This window comes from Cariama cristata, unplaced genomic scaffold (genome assembly GCF_000690535.1).
Source record: "Cariama cristata isolate BGI_N322 unplaced genomic scaffold, ASM69053v1 scaffold9940, whole genome shotgun sequence".
Classification (NCBI taxonomy): domain Eukaryota; kingdom Metazoa; phylum Chordata; class Aves; order Cariamiformes; family Cariamidae; genus Cariama; species Cariama cristata.
Genome location: NW_009596364.1, coordinates 33,489 through 54,081, shown reverse-complemented (window position 1 = coordinate 54,081; position 20,593 = coordinate 33,489). Strand labels below are relative to the sequence as shown.

Genomic DNA, 20,593 nt, shown 5'->3' with positions numbered 1-20,593 from the left:
ATGTGAAGGAAGACCACTCTTCTGTTCTCCGTAAATGAGAAGTAGCGCATGGTATGTACTCGTGTGTGTGCGTGTGTGTGTGTGTGTCTGTGCACACGCGTCAGAGAAGGAGAGGATTTTTAATTTAATGACTGACATTCTAGTAGTGTTACAGATAAACTGAAAACTCACCCAGAAAACATCTTTGTTACTGCGCAGTTGAGGAGCCACTTTCAAGACCTACGGCTCAGTGCAAGTCCTCCAGTGAAGTTTCCCTTTTCCTTTTCAGACGCTGGGTTATGGGCAAGTCAGAAAGCCAGATGGATATAACTGAAATGAATACTCCAAAACCAAAGAAGAAACTGCGATGGAGTGGCCTGGAAATAGGGCTAGCTGTTGTAGTGATTCTGCTAGCTATTGTAGCGATCACAATGATAGTTCTGTATGCAACGTACGACGGTGAGTACGCTTAAACTGTATGTGAATGTACAAATACATATGAATATGAAGGTATTTTCAGAAATTATGAAAAAAATGCTTTTATAAATAGAAACCAGTTGTTTTAGTAAAAAAAATACTGACGTTGCACTATATTAAAATGTTGCATTAGAAAAGACTGTGTTGTACGGTATATATAGCTGCAGTACATAAAACATCGAGAAAATAAATTAATGAGGTCAGCTCAGAATTATTTGCCCCATAACAGAAAATTGTACCTAACCCAGTGCATGATATTAGATGATTAATAGCTGCTGCATCATAACCATATTGCATGTGTATGTCACTAGACAGTATGACACAATTATCTGAAATGTAAAGCTGCATCCACACTTCTTATTGCTGGACACTGACACAAAACTGCTTTTTTCCAACAGTGACTCCATAAATTCATTTGTTCATGCAAACTTGTGGTAAACACAAAACATCTGCTTGTTCTGACTGAGCAGTGCTTCTGTTTGTAATTAATGCTTCAGTAAGCAAAAAACTCCACAAAATACAACACTGCTGAGGAAAACCAAAGTACAGTGCTTCCTCCATGTTCCCGTACATATATGAAAATCCTTTTTTTTTTCTTTTTACACGCTGTTGCAGCAAGGACTCTTAGTGAATGTAGTCATACTAAGAGGTTTTGTGATTCAGCAGCCATACCAAAATACTTGAAAGTAATTCCATTCAGGGGTAAATACCCTGATAATTTTTGGAAAAGATAATACAGAGAAGCTAAAATTTCCATTTGGGGTCAAACTAGAATGTTTCCTTACATTGGAAATGAAATGCTTTGTTTCATTCTGAAGTACTTAATATTTTTGACAAACTTTTTATTGTAGTCTAGTTCAATTATGGAATGGAAAAATGTCATTCTGAAATGAAAAATAAAAAATGTTTTATTTCTAAAGTCTCAGAAGGAAACATTTTCATGTTCCTGAACCTTGTATTTTGTTTAGAAGACTTCAGAGTGAATGACTCAGAATTTTCGTTAAATTCCTCCAAAATATTTTTGTCATTGACAGATATTGCTAAATTCAAACTGACTTTGCAACTACCTTCAGTCCATGTGCTATTTTTCTCTAAATTTCTTTGTTACAAAAATAATATTTTGCCCACCTCTAATTGATTGATAGGACATTTTCCTCTGCTGACTACAAAAATTCCACATGATGAGTGACTAGCAGTAAATGACCCTACAGGGATGAAGATGATGATATTTTTTAGAGCCTGATCCTATAAATACTCACTTACAGACTGTGAGGTGTCCATTCATCTTTGTCTTACTGTACGCCGCAACTAAATGCAATTCTAAAGTGACTGTCAATGAAAATAACACATACAGTAGGTTTTATTGTATTGACATTCAGTAAAGAATTAAAAATATGATTGTATCCTCTTTTAGATGGGGTTTGCAAGACATCTGACTGTATAAAATCAGGTAAGAAAGAAAATATATGTAAATTTTAAATTAATTTAGATATTTTTAAACAAAATTACCACCATGTAGTGTTCCCATCTAACTGCAGGCAAGTGTGGCACATTGAGGCATGGGATCTGCTAACACAAGTGATTTTCTTAGCATATTTCTTCTACGAATGTAAAATCTTGTGATGTGATATCGTCAGATGTTACAAAGTCAGCAGGGTCTAGCTAGTTTAAGACTTAGAAACAGACTCTCCAAAGAATGCTTCCAGCTTCAGAGAATGCTTCAAGTCAATCAGAAGATGGCTCTCCCCCACACCCACCTCCAAGCCAGGATTCAAGCAGAGGCTGTGTCTCTGAAGAAGGTACATAAAAAGAAAGTCTTGATCATTTCATAGCCAGTAAAGATGCCTTGTTACTGTTTGAGGAGATGCAATATTAACCTTCATGTCCAAAAAAAATTTCCAAATTTTATAGTCTGACAAGCTAACTTCATCCTTCAGTAACAATTGCTTAAAAAATTCTTAGTTTAAGTCCTGGTCTGAACTCTACTAGTAGGCTACTAAAACGCGTCAGAGAAATGCTGAGTTCCATACTATCTATCCTCTTGTAGTAGGTAAAGTGGTAGTTATCCATGCTCATCCTTTCCCCTCACCTATAGTCCTCTTACCCTGTTTTCTCCTCCAGATCAGTTAATGCTGGTTTCCCTTTTTTGCCTAATTTACTTCTAAACGTCCCCATTCTCTTTATAACACTTCCTCCACCTCATCAATACAGATGATCTAGGCTCAGAAGCAGCCACTGTCTCTCTCCTTCCTCAAAAGAAAGGAGCGTTTAGCTGCCTGTGCGAACGTACATTTCAAAGTGGCTTTATGCCAGCTGCGCGCTGCTTTCACGCCATTTCCCACGGTCAAACGGTTCCCCGCACCCTTGCGGCAGTCTTCCCCGAGTCAGGAGAGCCCTGCATTGCCAACGTATAATCACCTTGGTTTATCTGTATACCCCTGCAACGTGTCTCTCTTGACTATGTGTTTTTCTGGGAAGCTTCCAGAGATGGGACCCCTGAAATCGCTCTCTTGGTGTTACTTTCTGGCAGGTATTCCTCTTTTGCTTTCTCCACCCCTGTAGAATAACTTGGCCACACAGTTCACAAGGGCTGTGGCCCCGTCACAGAGAGTGGCAAGCAATTTCAAATGGAAGCTCGGAATACAGATCATTTCCCAGCACCCACACTGTGACCTCTCAGCTTACCAAGCAAACATCTTGCATTTTGTTCAACCTTGGTAACCTCCCATTGAAAAACATCATAAACGTTCTAACAGCGGTGTATTATCTTCATGGCAAGCAGAACTCATAACTTTTACGTAGATTCTGTACGTCATGACTGGCCCCTCTGGAAGTTAAGAGAAAAGACAGCCCTAGGAGAAGCCAGAGACTCAATGTGTCCATAGGAGACACAGGAAAGGTAGTGAGGAGTCATAAAGGATTTGACAGTCAACATGCAAGAAAAACTGTCTGTGCTTGCAAGCAAAAATCTATGTAATTTAAGTGCAGTTGTTAAGGACTCTGAGGTGCACAGCACCACATGGGAGGCTTCCGAAAGGTTTTGATTCATAGGCCCCATTTAGGCTTGCAGACATGCCAGAAACAGTGTAGAAAGGTCGTTATATTGGTTTCCTTACCTCTGTGGGACTAGTCGTTTTAGGTCTCCTTTTAGACAGTAGCCAAAGTAGCTAGGGTAGTTGCCCCCACACCTCAGTCCTGCTGGAGTCGTCCACTGGTGAAGCCCCAGTGCAGTCCATTGTCTCAATAACTGCATATTGTCATCAGCACAGTCTAAGTATCGTATAGGATTTATTTCAGGTGGTCATCATTGCCTGTTAATTACACTTCCCAGGTGTTTTTCTGCCACCATGAAAGCTCATGCTGTGGTTTGAAAAATGATCAAATTAGTTAGCTACTTTTTAATCTCTGAAGATGCTAATTTTCAACTAAATACTGGTGCATATCTGTTAAAAAGACGTTCAGATAGACTATGTAATGATGAACTCAAAAAGGAAAAGCAATAGAAGGTTTGGAGAAATAAGGCATAATGTAAACTGAGGATCTAGCAAGAAGTGGCTAAATGAATTGAGCAGAATAGTTTTATGCTTCTGTTAAAGGATTTAACAGCATGCAAATATTTAAGGGAATAAATAAAGATTCTTACTGAGTGTTAGATTCTCAATACAGAAGTAAAATTGTGAAAGGATTACAGTAGGGACATTGATGGGGAAAAGTGGCAGGCTTACAAAACAGTGTAACAGGGTGAAGAAGGAGCATTTTTAAAAAATATAAATTGCCTTAATTCAACAGAGGTAATAATGAAATATAAAATGAGAAAAAAGGATAGATAGACTAAAATGTCACAAAAATAGAAATGTACAGTGTGGTTCTAATGTCATAATCTCTTTTCATTTTTCATTACATACAGCTTTATTTTATTCACACATTTATCTCATTTACTCACTGTCATCTGCCCCATATTCTACAAATTGTCTAGTTCAAACATTGAAAGAATAAGTCCTAAAGAAATGGTGCGAATTCAGTCTCAAAACAAGTAAAATGCCAGGGTAATGCTATAAAGGCATTCTATGGCAGTGTTTTCTACTGACAGCAAAATGAGCTACTTGACATCATGGAGCTTTTCTGTGGTCCACATTCTGCTGTCCCGATATGGGACATGAAAACATCCTCTGCAGACAGGGGGACTACTCCTGTGAGTAACTGCTACTACGTGTGCAAGAACTGCACACTCCAGCCTCGAACACATTACATTTACAACCGGGCAAGAGATAGCTTTTGTGTTTTACCAGGTGTTAATACTTGGTATTACATACCATACTGTAAGAGCCCTGGGAGGCAACCAGCGTATCTGATTAAATTATAATCTTTATAATCAAGTTTTAGCTGTGGGGCTATACCTCAAATAAGATCTAAAGAGATGCAAAAGCAATGATGTCAAACTGGAAGACTTACTTCTGACCATATTATGATCTGTAACGCTAGTATGTGTTTCTGCCTAGCAAGGGTCAATTACCAGAAATAGCTAAAAATCTGCATGGTCTATTGGACTGTTGTAGCAATGAAATCTTACAGCGCAGGGCGCGGGTAGGATCAGGGAGCCCCCCATGGAGTTTGGATGTGCTAGCCATTGCAGAACTGTCAGCTCCAAGTACTGCATCTGTCTGTAAATGATCTAGAATGGATAGCTCTAAGCAAAGTTGTATGGGTATGATCGGTTTGAATTTAAAATTGTTATTTATTAACTGAGCCAGGATTTCCATGTCCCACAATAGCATAATGCATTTAAGGTAGAAATTGCAATAGAAGTGTTGGGCCTTCTCCACGCTTCTGTGACCATTAAATAAAATATAGTCAGACTATGAAAAGGGGAGGCAAGCGTTGGTAAAGATGTAATAATCACCTCGAAGGCTTGTTGGATTAGGTGGTCACTAGAGTGGGTGAGTTCTGGGCTCCCGAAGCAGAACACGGACTCAGGAGCCCAGAACGGTTAACTGGCATCTGCTCAGGTCTACAGTGCTCAGAGAGCTTCAAAAAATGTTCAAAGAGTTGTCAGAATGGTATCATTTAATACCAAAATAAATTAATACTTTTAAAATGCTATATAAAGTGCTTAAATCAGAGAAATAAACTGTATTATTGCAGTTTAATAATAATTTTACTAGGATGAATCTATAAGTTTAATATTACTTCAAGTCAGGCTTTCGTAACAGTTCATCTTTAATTTGGCTGCTTCTTCCAGACCATGTAGGATAACGCACAGGAAAAGTTAGACAGATAGATATAGATAGAAGGCAAGAAGTATTAACTTTGGAAAATTTATTGTGGTCTTTCAAGAAATATAATTGGGAATAGACATTAACTGAAAGGGTAATGCCTTACACCAGAAATGACCAATTCTGTGGCAGTTTTTTGCAATGAATTTCAAAATTTTGTGATAGGTACAAGCCACTAACAAAGAAGAAAGTGAAGATAATGACAGAATTTATAGTACATTTAATAGAAGAGCTCCAAATAAATTGCCAGAAGAAAAAATTTAATGAAAAATTCAAGTCGTTATACACAGTGTAAAATATTAGTAACTGTGTGATAATGTTACCAAGGTTTGTGGAATCCATTGCAGTGTAGCACATGAAGATACCGTGTAATTTGTACATTTGAGCATTTTTTGAATAAGCTGACATACTCTGATAATTTTCCTGAGTTCAGAGAGCACAGACTGATGAGAATAGGGAATTTTGATCCCTCTCATAGCAATTTCACCTAGGTAAGCATGTTGTGTTTCTCCTATATCCTCCCCAGGTCACTGGTTGTTATGTCAGCTTATATTACTTTATTTGTAAGCTATTAAAGCAGAAACTGGCAATCAGGAGTACTACAATAAAATTAATCATTAAAAGTAATCGAGATAAGGCTCTGCATTCTTCGGTGACAGTCAGGAAACTGAGTAAACAAGTGAGAACAAGAACAAGCCCAAACACTGGTTCGTCAAAGCAATACTGAGGACTAATGACAAGTATACTGTGTTGTATCTGTATTTGTAAATGTATGAATGAACCTGTATTAGAATTAAAATAACAAAATATTAATCAGTCTCACACTTACTATTTCCAGAGCAAAAATGTCTCTTGTGTGTACAGCCGTGAACTTACCATAAAGCTCCTTTGGGCACAGTTACCAACTTGTAAATGACTTGGAGCATGTTTAGGATTCTGTCCAGCCTAATTGGTTTCAATGACGTTGAAGGGGCGATTCATGTGTCATTATGCTTCTGGTCTTGGTTGATAAAAAAAAATCAGATTTCATTGATTTTTAATATATCCGTGGTGTCAGCCAAATAATGAATGGGTATCTTGGGGTTCAGATGTGCAAGTTACACTCTTGAGGAGAATACTTAGTTCGTGTATTTTGCATGAAGTCTTAAGTGAAAGACTACAATTCCCATCACTGAGCTCTTTCTGTTATGTTTGCAGTATTTAAACTTCAAGTTTTGATAGAAGTCGATTAGCTAATATTGGCTAGCCTGGACTTTATAGCAGAAACATTATGATAGATGATTGTTTTTGTGTGACAGTAGTAGACAAGGAAGATTAAACAGATGCTGACTACAAATAAAACAACCGGATTCCACAGTTAAAGCAAGGTTTGATATTACATAGACTGTTAATAATTTCTCAGATTTACACAAGATGTGGGTTTCTCCTGTGTTTTGGTTTTTGGGTTTTTCTTTTGCAAAAGTGACAAGACAGTGGATAAGAGCCATCTCTTCTTAGTGTCAGAAGATTTCTCTGTCCTACCATTACTTTTTGGGCGAGCACACTGCTCCAAATGAGCCAGCTGTGGTGTCCGGTCCTGGCTATTAAAATCTTTGTTGCTAGACTAACACATGCCAAGATAATCCAAGGGACAGTGTTGTCCTTCAGATGCTGCTCTAGCTGACCAGAGAGATTCACAGGGATACCCTTAAAACAGGAGATGTCAGTAATAATTAGAAATCTTACTCTCTTACAGCAAATAGATGGAGCTAGGGCAGCAATGAAGTGCACCATTCAAAACATTCCCCTTCTGCTAAATGAAATAGGACAAACTAGACAGAAACGAGTACCAGAGTTTACACAATCACAGAATAGTTGGGGTTGGAAGTGACCTCTGGAGATCACATAGTCCAACAGCCCTACTTAAAGCAGGCCCAAGTAGAGAAAGTTGCTCAGGATCTTGTCCAGTCAGGGTTTGATCTCCCAGGTGGAGACTTTGCAACTTCCCTGGCAACCCATTCCAGTGTTTGACCACCCTTATAGTGTGAAGTTTTTTCTTAAGTTCAAAAGGGTTGATTTTTTTTTCTTATTTCTGTATATGCCATTGCCTCTTGCCCAAGTTTACATGCAGAAGGGAAATTCCTTGCTCTACCAGAGTTGGCAGTAGGACTGAATGCTTGGCTTTCTCAAGAATGGGTAAAAAGCAGGTGCCAAACTTAGTAAAAACATGACTGAATTTCACAATCTCTGGCTGTTGGCGTGATCCTGTATCTTTCCGAATTGAAGACAACCTGCCACTGATTTCAGAAGGAAAAGAATCAGGTGCTAGGCATTGTGCATTGTACCTCTTTCCACAGTGGTTTTTATGCTACTGAAGCAGTCTGAAATTGAAAATATGCATGTTCATGGATTTTCCATCTTCCAAGCACTGGAACGTTGTAAAACCATCAGATGTTGGCCTCAAATACAACACTCCTAAGCCAACTGAAGATACCAAGAAAAACAAGGTGGGGATAGGAGGCAAGTCAACAGAAATACCATAGCCTGTCTATCCACCTCTCATTTCCACCAGCATAACAGACATGGAAAATATTGAAAGTACTGGAGAAATAACTATAAATATTTGACTCACCCGTGTGGGAGGAATGAACACTTGAAATCACAAGCCTCACTATTTACTAAAAATAATGTCTGAAAAATGGGAAGGATATTCAGTATCCTGGGAAACTCAGAGGTATCACTAGCTCTTGCTTGACTCCTAGCATCTCTCCTTTCTGTGAGAGACTTTGTGCTACCATACTGGTGGTGAAAGCAGTCTAGGTGGAAGAGGAGTACAAAAAAGAAAAAGCACAGAACTGTCATCGAGGAAGCAGATTTCACTAGAGAATCCCGTGTCACAATCAGTCAGTGACCGGCTGGTCTTTGACAAGTCACTTCAAGAGGGTCAATAGGGATAGCAAGAGGCAGTATCAGTTCTGGAATAAAATGTGGAATAGGTCTAAAAAATCCATGTGGATTCAAGAAAGCATTAATAGGAAAACTTTTTTGACAAGCACTTAAACGGTACAACAAAGTCATTATTTTATTGAAATAGATTGGATTCAGCTGAGCCTACATCATGCTTAATTACTTAAATTACATTACAGTGGATACTTAACCTCTGATATGTCTTGTGCTTTTAATTCCTCTTTTCGCCACATTTCAGTACAAAGAAGTGTAAGTCCGTAAATGAAACACCTTACATTTTATTTAAAACTGCTCAAGCACTCACAGCGAGTAGGAACATTAGTCAGTTTACCCATCAGTCAACACAGGCAACAGAAAAGTATACAAGTTACGGGCAGCAAAGGAATAGTAATTCATTGTTCACTGACTAGTACTTTGGCCTAGAACATTCAAGTAGGCTTGAGCCTATTCTAAACTAAAGGAAATATATTTATTACTTCCCTCATGAGAGCAAACAAGTGTATTCATTTATTTTCTCTAAAGATTCTTTATGCCTTGGTTTGCCTTGTATTACAGCAGCCCGAATCCTTGAGAACATGGACACCACTGCACAGCCTTGTGATGATTTTTACCGATATGCTTGTGGAGGATGGCTTAAGAGGAACGTCATTCCAGAAACCAGCTCCCGTTATAGTAACTTTGACATTTTAAGAGACGAACTAGAAGTTGTTTTAAAAGGTCAGTGGGGTTTATGTTTGTGGACTATATAAAGTTTCTTCTTTGGCTTACATGTTAGCCTAATAAGATGTGGTTGTCTAGCAAAGCTTAAAATACTACCAAGTATTTCAGTTTCTTTGTGCTCAGGTCAGGACAAACCTACTACAAACTCTTTGCTTGGAGAATGGTGTGGAAGTTACGCTGTTGGGTCTGACACTGAAGTGGAATCGACCAGACCTGACCTTTCTGGTATCTGGTCTCTGTACTCATCTGCATATTATAACAACTGAAATCCGTATCATTACTCTCATACACTAACACTAGCAGCCAAGCTAGGTGAAGAAGAAGGAGGTCTGCCTGTGTCCAAGTCAACTGAAACGCTGGAAGTTGCTCTCTGGCAGCCCTGTGTCCTGCATATCTGTATTCCATCAGCTAAATCCCAAAGAGCAGGCAAGCAATTTTCTAACTAGTCACATCATAAAGTTACAAATGTTCCTTTTTCCACAAAATGTAATAGTGTCAAATGGTCCATATTCCCCTTTTTCAGACAAAAATAACAGGGTCAAAGAAGTCAGTTTACGCTCATGAAACATTCTCCAAACCACACTCTCCAGACTGAATATCCTTTTTTTACTTTGCGTATCTTCTGGTTTTGCCAGGTTTGCAGTTTAGGGATGCCACAGTGTTACTGAGCCTTCAGTTTCTGTGGAGCGAAGCAATTGTGAAGTAGTGATTGGAATAATTGTGAAGTAGTGGCAGGAGTGGGCTGCCCCACAAAGGAAAGCGAGCCGTGAGCCGACTGTGACTCGAGGCGGGCAGGGACACACACAAGGGGCTGAGTCCCACAGGACCCAAACCAGAAGAGCAGAGCAGGTCTGGTCACGGTGACCGGATTCAGCCAACAGCCAGACAAGGCCATAGTCATGCAGCAGGTCTTGGGCAAGGTCAGGCTCAGCAAGGTACACCACCAGGTCCAGCATACCTACACGAGTCTGGGCAAGGACCATGGGCAAGGGGCTGACCTGGACTGCCGCTCCTGAGCCAGCAGGTATAAGGTGCACGAGTGGAGGCACCAGATGAGGCTTCTCGTGGCGCTCTCTTACAATTTAGCTGTTTTCACAGAAGTACAGTCCACCATACTGAAGCACACCTTGAACACAAACAGCTAAACTCCTGGCTGCAGTGAAGAGATTGCAGATTAGAATTACTGGAAAAGATGGTTACAGGCTGGCCGGTGCAGTTAGAACCTGCTGGTACACTTAGGGCCCTGACAGCAATTCTCTTCACACAATACCTTGGTCACCTAAAAACTGTCCCTGAACATTTGTATTTCGCCCAGGGTGATCCACGGCGTATCTACCTGACTCCTTTACGCTCAACATAGTAACACAGACTGATATAATTGCAAGCCATATACTCACCAGAGCTTTTTCCCCACAGCTGTTGAAAGGCAAAGCTTCCCTGGAGTTTGAGATGGATGCGGAGTACTTAGTGACCACCCTCTGGTCCTCAGGATGGTATCGACTGTGGTTCTTTCAGTACCTTTTCAATAAAGATATATTTGCTGTGTGTTTCAGATGTCCTCGACACACCAAGCAGTAATGATACAGCAGCAGTGCAGAAGGCAAAAACCCTGTACAGATCGTGCACAAATGAAAGTAAGTGTCTCCTGAATTTATTGCATATAGAATATAGAAATATCATCCAAAGAATCCCATCTTCACAGCCACCTATACCTATATCCTCCTAGTTTCCGTGCATATTTTTTCAGAAATTCTTTGTGAAAACTAAAATGTATCCATTCTATTGAGTCAAATAAGAATGTCAATAGTAAAATTAGTATTGTACTGTTTTACTAGTTTTGATATTTTAGGTGACATTACATTACTCTTCAGTTACCAGTTTGCTGCAGACATTTAAACTCAAATCCTTTCAGTTAAATGTGAGTTAACTTCTTTTGTAGAAATTATCAGGGATGAGGTGAAAAATAACTGGCATACCAGACTTCTAGAAAGACAGAGGGATCATTTATTTCAAGAATTTGAGCTAAAGGCTGCCACTAGAATGAGGAGCAGTAAAACAGTTAGCAGTGCTTCCTAAATCACATGGTTTTATAGTTTCCATAATGTTATTAATATTTCTCAAAACTATTATTTCAAGCTATCAGCAGAGTGAAAATACAATAGTTCTTCAATGTCGTGGTTGCAAGGATGTGCATATGCTGTTTGCAGTCATGACTGAAATGCTTTTTAAATTAAATGTTAAAGCACAGTCATACATCAGAGCATACTCCTATTGTGGTGATGGTGAAAACATATTTCTCAGCTCCATTCTGAACTCATTATAATAGTGCAACATTTGTGTATTTTAAAATGTCATGGTAACTCGTTTGATTTTTTCAAAAGCTACCATTGATAGCCGAGGTGGAAGGCCTTTGATCAGTTTATTGCCAAATGTATCTGACTGGCCTGTAGCAACAACTAACTGGGATTCTTCCTATGGTAAGATAATCTGTGTTTATTTCCTTTTCAGTTAAAATTTCTAAATTATTGTACTTTCCGTTGCTTACCAAAAATAGAGACTGAGTATACCTTTCATTTGCTTAGGTACTGCTTGGACAGCTGAGACAGCTATTGCACAGCTGAACTCCAGATATGGAAAAAAGGTCCTTATTAATTTTTTTGTTGGCACGGATGATAAAAATTCCACAGCACATATCATTCATGTAAGTCTCCTGGGGTAACATTGCCTCGATGATCGTAAAAGTGCAGCAAAATAACTAGAAGCATAGACATAAATGTTAAGCAGGAGAAACATTAGTGATTTGAATTTCACTGAAGTAAGTTGTAGATGAATTTGTGAATCCATGTAGTTTTCAAACTTAAATTACCAGTCGCACAGTGCACTGTCCATTCTCAAAGTGAACGTCTTTATTCCGTGCGCTCATACACTGTTATTCCCAGTGAGATGAGAATGACAGAGACACACAGACACAATTTATGTGTACGCTGGAGAGAAGACAGACATGATCTACTGAAATATCCATGCAAGCAAATAAGTAAACATGATTTCCTTACCATGTACTTCAGGCAGAAAGCTCTGTCACTGAAAACCTGGGCTACGGTCCCAGTGGCAGAAAGCCCAGAAAGAGGGTTGTGTTTTCACAAGGTATTCAGATGCCAAAGTATTAACGGGACCTGCAGTCAGCTGGCGCAGATATGAAAGTGGCTGAGGACATTTGCATAAGGAGTATGTCGAGAGTGCCGCGCCTGTAAATGTAAGATGATCTCTGAAAATGGAAAATCCAGAGGAAGACAGTATTACGTATGGTGAATCTTCACCAGCTACTCCTGAGATGCAACAGTGTCAAGAGCAAAGGTCTGATCTTTCTTGTCCCTGGGTAGATAGATCCTTGACTACTTCACATGTATGAATTTCAAAGATGCAGTAACTGCCTTGCTTGTCTGTGGACTGCTTTGTCTTCTGTACATCCACTGTTTTCACATTGGTTATGCAGAGCATGCGTTGTTCAGCAACAGAACAAAAAGACTGAAAAGAAAGACAAAAAGCATAAGAAGAGTGAAAAAAGTTAAAGGAGGGCAACAGGATGAGAGAGAACCTCCCCTTTGGCCAGAAGATAATTTAGCAAGAGTGGAGCATCAGCAACCTGTAACTGACAAAAGAATAGTACGATGCTAGGCCGTTTTGTCCTTAAGCACTTGTTAATTTTTGTTTGAATTTATAGATTGATCAGCCTGGGCTTGGCCTGCCTTCTCGTGACTACTACGAATGCACTGGTGCATACGAAGAGGTAAGATGAGGCCGACAGATCACTGATTACATTTTAGAAGTTTTAGCCTGTGTTTTCAAGGCAGACGTATCCTCAAGAGTGGAGATGGGCAAAGAGCAGGAACAGTCCTTCCCCAAAGAGATTCCAGTGCTGTCCCTGGGAAGCATCACTGGGAGAATTGGGGAGACTGGAATAGAAATGTAATAATGATGAGCATTTAAACAAGGTTGATCTGCGAGTGAGAATAGCATGTGTGACAGACTGGAGAAAGGAGTTCTAACATGGGTAAGTGTGCAAGAAGGCAGGAGAGCCAAAAGAGCAGTGAAGAGGACACAGAGAAATGAGATGAAGGGTAAGGAGGAATAAGTTAGCTAAGAATGGGAGGGAGTGCAAGAAGTGTCCTGAAGATGAGGTGTTACAATATCTCGCCATAAATGCTGGTGACCTAGTCTGATCATCCTGGCCGCACCAGGAGCAAGGGGTTTTGTCTAGGCTCCCGTTGCCAGTAGGTACCGGTTGTCTCTGTGCTAGATGGCAGGACTGCACATTCCCCTGGCATCGCTACGCCCTGGCCATGCCAACCTGTCTCCCTTCCTGTGTCCTCTTCCTTCCATTCCTCTTGTAGTCACTGAACATATGTGTGGAAGAAAAGTAGTAGCTTTTCCGCACAACTCCTGTACGATGATGCAAGTCAGAAGAGGAACAGCTACTTTTTAGGACCTCTTGGAAGGAAATAAACGTGAAACAATTTAGGTTTGTTATGCAGCCTCTGCCAGGCTCCACAGCTGAATCAAGAGGTACCTCATAACCTTGTTGCTAATCTTGGATGTGCCTTAAGTCCTTGAGAGCTGAAGTATATCTATTTCCTGAAGCCATGTAGCTGAAACTGCAACGACAGTAACCTTTAATTAGCCAGTTTTCTTCTGTGTAATTACATGCAGAAGCGATGAGAAAGTATGCAAAACATTTGGGGTTTGTAGGTATTTTGCTGACATTCTAACAGTTAATACTCTTAATACTGATTACATTTAATTACAGGTCATATGCTAGTAAAGGCAATCATTACGATATTAACTGCTCAGTTACATTATTCTCACGTGTTATGGCCTCTAGGAGCTGGCTCCTGTATCACAATTTGCTCCCTTCCTTGTGTTACATCGACTGCAGCGCCAAAAGACAATTCCCATTCTAATCTCTGACCTACCTGAAAGTACCATACTACTTTGGAAAGTAGAGGAGGAATTATTTTTAAAAAACCAGAGATTTATTACTGAAAGGCAGATTCATAATACTCTTACAAGCAGGAATACTTCAAGCGAGAGCCATTCTCCTTGCAGTCCCTGCACTCCGATAGCAGTCTTTTCTTGGCTCTGGTTCCTGCTGTGTCATTCTACTCTTTGAGCTGTACGTATCAGCCAAGGCATCTGCCTCCTGCACTTTAACCTCTGGCTTTGACGGTACTTCCCACCACAAAGCCACAGGTGGAATCTGTGAACAAGATATTTTAAAAATCTTTTTCTCTTGTAAGATATTCGACTCCTGTGCTCGTACACGACTTATTCTTCTGAAATATCTGAGAGTATTTATACAGACCATCTGAACTTAGCTGACTTAGTTCTTTGCTACCTGACCATACAATGATCTGCACTTCAGGCCAAAAAGAAAGTCCATTGATTGGTACCTGAAGATCTCTGTTGACTTACTGGTTTGGGGTAATGTCTGTATTGAATTTTTATAAATTGTATTTGGACATTTTAAAATGGTATTTACAGGCTTGGTATGCGTTCTCTTTTGTGACGTGCTGTAGCTGTCAGTCGTTTCATGGGCTTTCCTCTTTCTGGAAAATATTCGATCTTGATTAAAAGTAACACTGAGAGTTCAGTCCTTCAAGATGCTGTGAGCCACCTGTCTTTTTGAAGTCTGCTGTCAGGACTTTTCATGAGCTGCTCAGAGTTTTCCAGCGCAGACAGACTGTTCGAGCACAGCGTTGCTGGCAGCCAGGGGTGGCTGGCAGGAGATGGGTGGCAACGAAGGTAGTTATCAGAAAGGCTGTATAAATGTAGCAGTCATTAAAGAGGTGCATCCTACTGCCTTAGGAGCTGAACATACCAAAATATTTCTATTAATAAAGTTAATGACATGCACACCTTATTAATCTTAGGTTTTATCAGTGTTTTATTAAATTACGCTATTTTGCATAAAACAGATTTAACATATTTAAAACAGCATTTCTGTCGACAGAAAAATGAGTGTGGCTTAAATGGGAATTAGAATAATACTGAGTTCCATAAAATACGAGACCTGTAGATATTTGACACTGTCACATGTAAGATAATACACTTGCATATTTCCATTCTTATCCTTGGTGAATTCTGGTACGTTAAATTTAATATGTACTATATTGTCTATCGTATATCTAGGTATACTAAATTTAGATACAGCAACATGATTTCTGTAGGTTCCAAGAAGCAACAGAGGAGGTACACTGCTTCTGGGAGCAATTTTCCCACAATGCTAATTCAACACAGTCCATCAGCGTTTCTCTTGGTTTTATGCTTCTGGGAACATCGCTCTTTGGAAGTGGTATTTTTGGAAGTTGTAATTAAAGTGAGCTGGAGAAAACACGGGTGATGGTTTCACAGTGCAGTAGTTGAGAGTGTTTGCTTTGTGCAGTGCTACAAATTATACAGCAATTTTCCATGAGGGAATTTTCAAAGTTAATTTCTATTTGTGATCTAACAGTATTTCAGAATAAATTACTATTAAACTTTTTAAGAAAGAGACGAAGAGCGGTAGTTCATAAAAACGAAATCTTAAAGATGATCAAGGTATGCTATACTCTGAAGAGTTTTGTCTTTAAAATGTTTGTCTTTTTTCCTGCAGGCATGTTCTGCCTATGTTGATTTCATGATTTCTGTAGCTAAACTAATCCTACAAGAAAGAAATATCTCTTTCAATGAGACCGAGATTTCTGAACAAATGAAAAGAGTTATGGACCTGGAGAAAGAGATTGCCAATGTAAGAAAAACATTTTTAAAGTATCCTTTAAACAACTGACTTTTTTCTTAATACCTAAGAAAGCTAACTGTCAAGCCGAGGTGAGTTACTTGCTAATGTTATTTTGTGGGGCCAAAACCTGACCAAAAATGTATGGGGCCTGGAACACCTAAGAAGAGGAACACATAATCAGACAGACATGCCTTCTAACGAGCAAGGGAAAATATTTGAGTTAGCCGTTTTCCAAATAGCAAAAAGTTTTATCCTAATCTGTTCACAGAAGCCCTTCAAGAGAAGAAAGGGAGAGCAAGAGAGAGAGGCTTTGGTTTCTGTTTAGTCTGGTTTAGAAAGTGAGTTTTGGGAGATGTTTTCGGCCCTCTTCTCCCTTTGTCCTGTTTTCCCCATGGGCTTTTTGGTCATCAGGCAACCCTTGCCCTGCCATGCAACACAAAGTAATGTTTGTCCTGCAGAAGCTGCCCCACAATGCTGATTGTTCCAAGCGCATTTTTAATCAAACACTGCTCTCCATTAACGTATGGCTTGGGGAGAGAGCTAGAATTTCAACTTGCACACAGAAAAACAAACGGAATTTCACGCATTCATGAGCAAAACCATGGCTTATGATTATTAACCATTTCAGAATGAAGCTGAGGATGACTGTAAAACAAGCCAAATACAAATTTTCTAGCTTCAGCTATTTTTCAGGTTACGCTGATGGTAAGGGCACGTGTTTGGCAAAGGAAGACCTTTACCCCCCATTTGTAGAAACTAAAACAATCTGATTTTGATTTTCTTCACATTTTCCTGAGAAACACACCTCTGGGCTTCCATCAGAGATGGAAAATTATTGCAAGAAAAGGAGTTTTTTGGAGAAAGAATTGAAGGGAGGTACGAAGGGAAACCACAACTGAAATGTCTCTATAGCAGTTGCTGCCGATAGAGAGGGCAGTTGGTGGTGGGTAAGCTGCTGTTGCCTTGGTTTTTTAACCTCTTTCATCGAAAACTCGGCACCAGCCTGAATGTTACTGGAAGAGAGCTGGCATTGTGCTCTTGGGAATTTGTTAAAGAAAATGCAGAAAAATATACTGAATATACAACAGATGAGGAAAGCGGAAGCGGAAGAGAAATCTGTTTTAAAAAAGGATAGGGATAAAATCAGACTTGGCGCGACTGATTTTTCAAAACAGTTTAAATAGGTAAAATCAACTATTCTTGCTCCTCAAAGAGTCAGTTAAGAGTACTCAAGGCAGTAGTGATGAAGGTTTTCCCATTAATTAATCTCATGGATCACAAGATCACTCTTTTCCCATAGTCGTTTGTGTACCTGTATTTTCTCTCTTTGCCATCCAAAAAGTGGAAGTTAAAAGGGGGTGGAGTGTGAGGGGAGCAAGTGCTGATGCTGTCGCAAGGTACTTCTGCATGAGAACAAAGGTGTGAAAGAGGATACAGGGATGCACTTCAGAAACCTGCAGAAGCATCCTAGCAAGGGACACAGTAGTGTTTGAGGACAAGAACAGAAAAATACCCAAGAGATTATTCAGAGACCAAGGGAGTAGTTCCCATTAGGTGCTGGTTTTCTCTCCTCTCTGTCTACATTGTCCGCACCCTAATTCCAGGGACCTCCTGCTGACATTTGCTGTCTAGAGACTCTAGTGATGAACTTGCCTCATAAAGCACTACCACAGACACAGTTCTCTGGCAGGCAGGCAGTTTTATTGTCTGTAAGAAATGGCCCTAATGCAGTCGTAAATGTGTGCGCATTTGTAACACACTGGTGCAAAACCACATTGCCTAGACTAACACAAAGCTTACCTGACTTAGGAGTTATGACTCCTTTTCTATACAGGGGTTGCAGAAAGAACGTATCAGATAGCACATGCATTCTGATCAGAGGGCTCACACCGCGTTCCTACCACAGCACGCTGGTCGCCCCGTACTCAATAAATACATCTCCTTTATTCCCTTCTCCCAAGATTTTGCACCTTGCATCATCCCGTGAATATCATGAGCACATTCTTGTGGAGTGTGTCTACTCAGTGCTTTGAGCGCTATGGGTCTGTGTGCCAGTCAGCGTTCCTGCACCGCCCAAGCTGTCGATGCTCTAACACAAAACAAATCCAAAAAGTAAAGCTCCATTTTACTGTCAGAAATTTAGTTCATTTAATCTGTCCTTTTATATGCTTTCTATCTATAAAACGCTCTCCCTATTTTCGTGTACTTTACAGTTAATGCAAACACATTTTAAGCCAGAAATACCCATTTTCTTTATTTTTACTTCCACTTACCAAATTCCTGTGAACTGACTCAATGTAGTTAGTAATTTTCTCATGGTTAACTTTGATAGGCAACAACAAAATCCGAAGACAGAAATGATCCGCTTTTGCTGTACAATAAAATGACCTTGGCACAACTCCAAAACAACTTCTCATTGGAAATTGATTATAAGGTGAGTGATCAATAATCTTATATTTTAACCTCTAATTTATGACTGCTGAGATTAAACAATGAAGCCTGACAGTTTTTTCTTTTAAAGACATTCCTTTCTTGAGCTTAGACATATCGGAAATTGCACGGGATACCTGATGTGCACACTATATTACCTAAACATCTGATGACGTTAAATTATATGTAAAAGACTGTGCTTCTGTACCCACTGTTTCCCCTAACTTTAAGGCAGATCTTGTCCTCTGCTTCAACATAAAGAGATGGAAAAGGACAAAGGAAAAAAAATATGATGAGTTTGACTTAGCCTCATGGGTTCAGGATGGTAAATTTTGCAAAACTCGCACATACATAACCCTTGCTGCAAATCAGGAGAGTATCCGTTGCAGAGTACAAATAAATTTGCTTCCTCTAACTACCACAGCAGCTCCAGAGGGCCCAGGGCGAAAGTTAAGACCGATTCAAATACATTGTAGTGTGACTGTTCAGGCCCTCTCCGTTTATCCAGAGCTGCAGGTTCAGAACCAAAAGTCCAGTTTTCCCAGTGTTCTCCCAGTATGATGTGCTCCCAGAGCAAGCAGAAAGGAGCCGAGGAAGTCACGACTATGAACCGGGAAAATTCTGCCCCTTCCTCCCGCTGTAGCTCCCCCAGGCTGTTTCGGCTCTGCCTTTTCTCCTTCCGTGAGCCATGTGCCATTTGTGCAGTATGACCTTTAATTCATGGCACCACAAAGTCCAGCGAAAGAATAGCCAAGGATTTGATAACAGAGGTGTGCCTCCTCAGTAATATCACGTTTTACTAGACGTGGGTATTTTTTATCATAAATGACTTCTCCTTCAGTACCTTGCACAACAGGCAAGCAGGTGAACTGACGTGTCACCTGGAAAGCGCTGTGGTTTGACTGGCAGGCGTGCAGTATTGAGTCTTTTGGGGCCAATAAGGTACTATGAAATACTGTTACCAGTTTCATAACCACTGCTACTTTTACTGACTCTAAATTCTTCAACTTTAAATTCTATGACAGTTCACTTCTGCCTAGCTTAATTTGTTTCATAATTTGCCTTCTCCCACAGGTCTTAGTTGAACAGTTACCATTACAGTCGTAATGTCAGAAACGAACTTCTCTTGTCACAGAATGGTATTGCCCTGGTTATTTTTAGTTCCTGGGGAGTGCTGCAGATCAGCAATAATCAGCTGCTCTAAATTTACCCGAAAATGCTCAAAAGACACATGATGGGAGTTGGTAGCATTGTTGTAATGGTCTAAGGATAGAACAGCAATTATTCCTAAGATTAGATTGAAGTTTGCTGCTTCTCTTTCAAACCTGAAGTGATTCTATTCCTGAAAGCTTATCTGCTTTCCTCAGCTACATTAGTTTGTCTGTTGAAAGACGTTACCTCTTCCAGTAAATCTTTCCTCTCAAAAGATACAGACTGGGAAAAATCACCAATACTTGTTAAAGTAATAGGCATAACAAATATTTTTAAAAATGAACGAAAAAAAAAAAAGGACAAATATTATTTGCTTTTCTTAAATGTAACACGTTCCTTTTCATTACTAAAGTGAGTACCTGCCCAAGGTGGTAAAAGCACTGAGTAGCTCTGGAGTTTTGATGATGATTTTCAACTTCTGCTCCAAATCATTTTCTCAGTAGAACAGTGGTCCATGGAGGCCATGGATGAGGAAACCTTGTCCAACACGGAAAATTTGAAGCAGTGTATATAGAGTTAGCTGTAACGTCAGTGTCATTCGCTAAAGAAGTGGATGGAGAAATAGGAGGAACATATAACGCTGTACCATCTACAGTATTACAAGCTGAAGGAGCTCCCTCTCTCAGCTGGTATCGTAGAGAGAATGAGAAGTAACACACTTTACACTTGTGAAAATACTTTGCTTGATGTGAGCCGTAGGTGTGAACTTCCCGGGTAGGAGAGCGCGGAGGTTATAACCTCCCGTTAACGCCACTCTCTCGCTTTGGGTTACGCAGTGGAG

At 39.9% G+C, this 20,593-nt stretch overlaps 1 protein-coding gene across 1 annotated transcript in view; it reads left to right on the top strand.

The window, feature by feature from the left end:
- The first annotated feature begins 275 nt into the window (after nt 1-275).
- The window catches only part of MME (membrane metallo-endopeptidase), a 45,265-nt gene continuing 24,947 nt past the window's right edge, over nt 276-20,593 (top strand). Inside the window, exons 1-9 of the mRNA XM_009705701.1 lie at nt 276-438; nt 1,871-1,906; nt 9,231-9,392; nt 10,949-11,029; nt 11,777-11,872; nt 11,978-12,096; nt 13,117-13,182; nt 16,045-16,179; nt 18,503-18,604. Of these exons, the coding sequence (XP_009704003.1) occupies nt 279-438; nt 1,871-1,906; nt 9,231-9,392; nt 10,949-11,029; nt 11,777-11,872; nt 11,978-12,096; nt 13,117-13,182; nt 16,045-16,179; nt 18,503-18,604 (957 nt within the window). The 5' untranslated portion in view covers nt 276-278. The remainder of the gene's footprint in view (nt 439-1,870; nt 1,907-9,230; nt 9,393-10,948; nt 11,030-11,776; nt 11,873-11,977; nt 12,097-13,116; nt 13,183-16,044; nt 16,180-18,502; nt 18,605-20,593) is intronic.